We start from the raw sequence: 3959 nt of genomic DNA, 5'->3' as shown, positions 1-3959 counted from the left end.
ATTTTAATGAGACTTGAGATCCGAGATCATCCCTTTTCTTAGCTCATCCGAATGCATTAAAGATATATTAATATTATATGATGTTTCCCCTGATGATTACAACAATGTAATTAATAAAATTCCTGTTGAACTTTCAAAGTTATGTCATCTCTGTGACAAGCGTGTATCAATCACTATGCATGCACCGCGACGCGGTGTAACAAAAACTTGCGCAATTTGCATACTCCTTATGCAGTTAACATCTCAATCAAATTCCATGTGAAAGCACAATTATCAAGGTCCCCGTCCCTACTTTCTCGTTCGAAACGAGCAGGTGTGAGAGACGTATGAGGCTACCGAATGGGGAATCGCTATGGAAACTCGCGGAACATTAACGAAAATAGAAACGAACTTCGTTACACTTTGACGTTACACGTCGAGCGCGTTCGTTCTGCTAAGCCGATTTCTAGTTAATTAATTGCACAAATGAATGCTAACAGTAGAATTAGCGTTGAGAAACGAAAAGAATCCATAAGAAAGAAAATAACTTCCGCGGAGAAGAATCTGTATATGAAACCGTTGCTGAGGTTGAAGCAGCAAGAAGAGATTCTTGAAAAGGGGTTGATCGGGGCGATGGAGAATATGAAAATAGGTTCGAATTTGTTACACGATATCGTGCACGAGCACAGGGAATTATCTTCAAAAAGGTAAATTCTTCAACAGCTATTTTGAAATTCGATCGATTAACTAAATTGATTTCGTATTGACAGGCAAATCTTTTTGAACACTTTACACGATAATGTGAAAGATATTACAGCCGAGATGGAGTCCGTGAAAGAGATTGCAGAAAATCCTGAAGCGATACAGAAACTAGGTAAACGAGTACAGCAACTCTAATCATTCCAGATGCAATAAGAGCAAACGTTTTTTAAATATTTTTGTTTAGATGTAAACACTTACAAATTAAGATTGATAAAACTTTCGCAAAAAATGCAGGATTTCAAGAAATCTTGCCCGATTCAGACTTTGATGGACGAAAGAGTCGCGTTAGACTCCGAATTGAATGAATTCGAGATTGATCTGCAAAAGTGTGAAAAGATCCAACAATCTGAAACGTGTTTTCCATTCAAAACGGAAAGTAGTAAAGGAAAATTAGAATTTAGAGACGTGGACGATTTCCACTCTCTGGTCGCGATGACAGGTAGGAAAACTAATTTTTAAATGTACGAAAGAATACTAGTACGCTTTATTTGAATTTCTAATAGGACACACGGAGAACTGGAGTACAGAGGATCATCTGTTCTTCCTCAAAATGAGAAAGAAGTGTGAGAGTATTCCAGCTCTCGTTGCGGCGATACAAAATAAATGTCCAGACTTGTCTATCGAAACTATAGTGAACCACGAAGCATGGTACAAACATTATGAGAGCTTACGTGAAAAACAGAAAGCGGCGGTGAAGGAATGGCGTCGACGGAAGGAATCGGACAGAAACAGGAATATCGATAAAGCAGAAGAAGAAATTAACGATTGCAACGTAGATAATGATTTTTCAAATGATACGATCAAAGAGAAAAAAGCAATTGACGTGAAGAAGACGAGGAGTCCGAGTAGCAGCGCTAGTTCGAGCACAAGCGAGAAGAAAGAGTTGATTAAGAAGTGGAAAATGGAAAGGGAGAGCAAGAGATCGATGGACGAAGAACAATTAAGAACACAGAGGAGACTGAGTAAAGAGATGGACGAGAATCGAAGGAGGAGGCGTCGTGAAAAAATGCAGGCTGCTTTGGACGAATACAAGAGGAAGAAGTCATTGGAGAACGCTATTAAGGAAACTGAACAGCTCTCGAAAGAAAAATGTAAATACGACGTGACTTTAGTCAAAGCCTTCAGGAAGCAAGACAAGGAATTTACCAAAAAAAGAAATGATCTGATCTCGCGGTCGAAGAAACCGAGCAGGAGCGAATTGGTGAACATAAAAAGAGTCGAGCTCGTCGAAGCTCGAGATTACTCGACTCTTTTGGACAGCACGAAGGTGTGGAGAGAAAAATGCAAAACAGATTTCCCTAAACGGTCGAACGAACCTCGGTTCATCAAGGATGTTCCAAGAATGTAAGTAAATTAATTGATACACGCGTTTACTTATTTGCATACTGATCGTTCGTATTACAGATGTATCCGATGGAGGAACGAAGAATCGGATGATCTCAGAATTTAATTTGTCGATTGAAAAATACACAAGAATAAACTATCGTGTAATCGTGTATTTCATTGTAAAATTTTTATTATCGGTATAACTGCGACATGTTTATAAACGTATGTACAATTCTCTCACTCGGAAACATTTTAAGTAAGTTAAATAAAACTTTTACAACGAAACGAGTATCACGTTCACCCCTTTCTATCATGCTCAGAAATCAATCGATCAAATACAGTCCAGAATGGCAACATTTTCGACTCAATTTCTGCAATTATTATCAAGTACTCACATGGCGTTCGATCTTCATGCTCCGCGTTCCGTAAGTGAAGAATGATTGTTTGCGCGCGTGTACCCTTGATTTTGGCTTTCGGCCGCATGATACAACATACACATCGCTCGCTCCACGCGCTCGATCCGTGTTTATATTATTTAATTTCGATTGACTCGAGTCGGGCGTACATTCTTTCTCTACTAAAACTGCAAAATTTTTCACTGGTTTATTCACTGAAATTCCTCGCACAGGTTGTCCCTGATACTGAAATTGACTAAAGAATTTTTATTCGTACAATCTGTTGGTTTTAAGGGAAGTAGGTTTAAATTTTTCTCAGTTCTCTCTCTTAAGCTGCCAGACTCGAACTGAACTAAACGGTCCAGTGCCTCATGCTCGAGAAATCTTCATAGGGTTGGACTTCCTCTATAAGATTAGGATAGCTTATACACACTTCCTGAGGATACGATAATGAAAATTTATAAAAAGATTATCATTGATTTTTATATGAATATGTATACAATTGATCATTTGGAAAATCAGTTTCGTACATGAAATTATTTTTGAATCGTTAATTGTACGGTCGGTGGTGGAATGCGAAAGGGAATGGACGAAAACAGATTGATACATACTTATGTTTATTTTTTCTTTTTACGAACGTACCGGTTTTCTTCAGACGATGTACATAATATAAGTTATGAGTAAACGAGCGTTGGCTTTATCCAGGACAGTCGTTCGAAATCTGGATTACTATCTAATAGTTAATTGATTCCCACCCACGTTTCCTGAGCATGTACACTTGCATCGATCGCGATAAAGAAAAAGGAAACGGTGTACGAAAAGTAAACAGTAAAAGGGGTGAACATCTTTTTTCTTTCCCTTTCCCCGCTCCCGCCGCTTGCCCGGTCGTGGATAACACCAATCCTCACGAATTTACTCAAATATACAATATACTTTCTATTTGAACCTTCTGTTCGTTAATTCGATATCTCTTTTGTAGATTTTTTTTTGTTTCTTCTTTTATTTTTCGTATCTCGTTAGATTAGCAAATACAAAAACATAGGTGATACAATATATGTATATATGTATAATGTTATAATACAATGTGCCTCGTACCGTGCTGACAACGAGTACGATTACTATCGATCAGAATCGACGAGTGTGTCTCCATATATCCATATCTCCGTTCCTTCTTATCTCCACGCGCTTTCTTTACAATTTACGATCACACAACGTACGCGAATCAAACTTCTTATCTTCCGATCAAGCTTCCTTCGACTCGTTTCTCTCTCCAGCTGTATCACTCATCTCTATTAAATACTGGATAGTGGACTTGTACTGATTATAATGATTCCAATTGAAATAGTTGCGTCTATCTTTATCGAGGCATTTTAGGAGTTTTTCTGGCGAGCTTCAAACATCATGAAATATGTAACACCATCACTCAATGTTATCCTTCTTTTATTAAACTAGATTAAGGATGTATTGGCTATACAGTCAATCCCAAACGTTTATGCA

General features: G+C 38.0%; 1 protein-coding gene across 1 annotated transcript; it reads left to right on the top strand.

The window, feature by feature from the left end:
* The first annotated feature begins 465 nt into the window (after nucleotides 1-465).
* On the top strand, nucleotides 466-2570 carry LOC108632846 (coiled-coil domain-containing protein 112). The gene is made up of 5 exons (XM_018037673.2): nucleotides 466-686; nucleotides 750-853; nucleotides 926-1180; nucleotides 1245-2085; nucleotides 2146-2570. Exons 1-5 carry the CDS (start codon nucleotides 466-468, stop codon nucleotides 2189-2191), a joined length of 1467 nt encoding a protein of 488 aa, XP_017893162.1. The 3' UTR covers nucleotides 2192-2570.
* Nucleotides 2571-3959: the final 1389 nt, after the last annotated feature.

Source organism: Ceratina calcarata, unplaced genomic scaffold, assembly GCF_001652005.2.
Source record: "Ceratina calcarata isolate Rehan_Ccalc_2016 unplaced genomic scaffold, ASM165200v1 scaffold178.2, whole genome shotgun sequence".
Lineage (NCBI taxonomy): Eukaryota > Metazoa > Arthropoda > Insecta > Hymenoptera > Apidae > Ceratina > Ceratina calcarata.
This window is presented reverse-complemented; position numbering and strand designations above follow the sequence as displayed.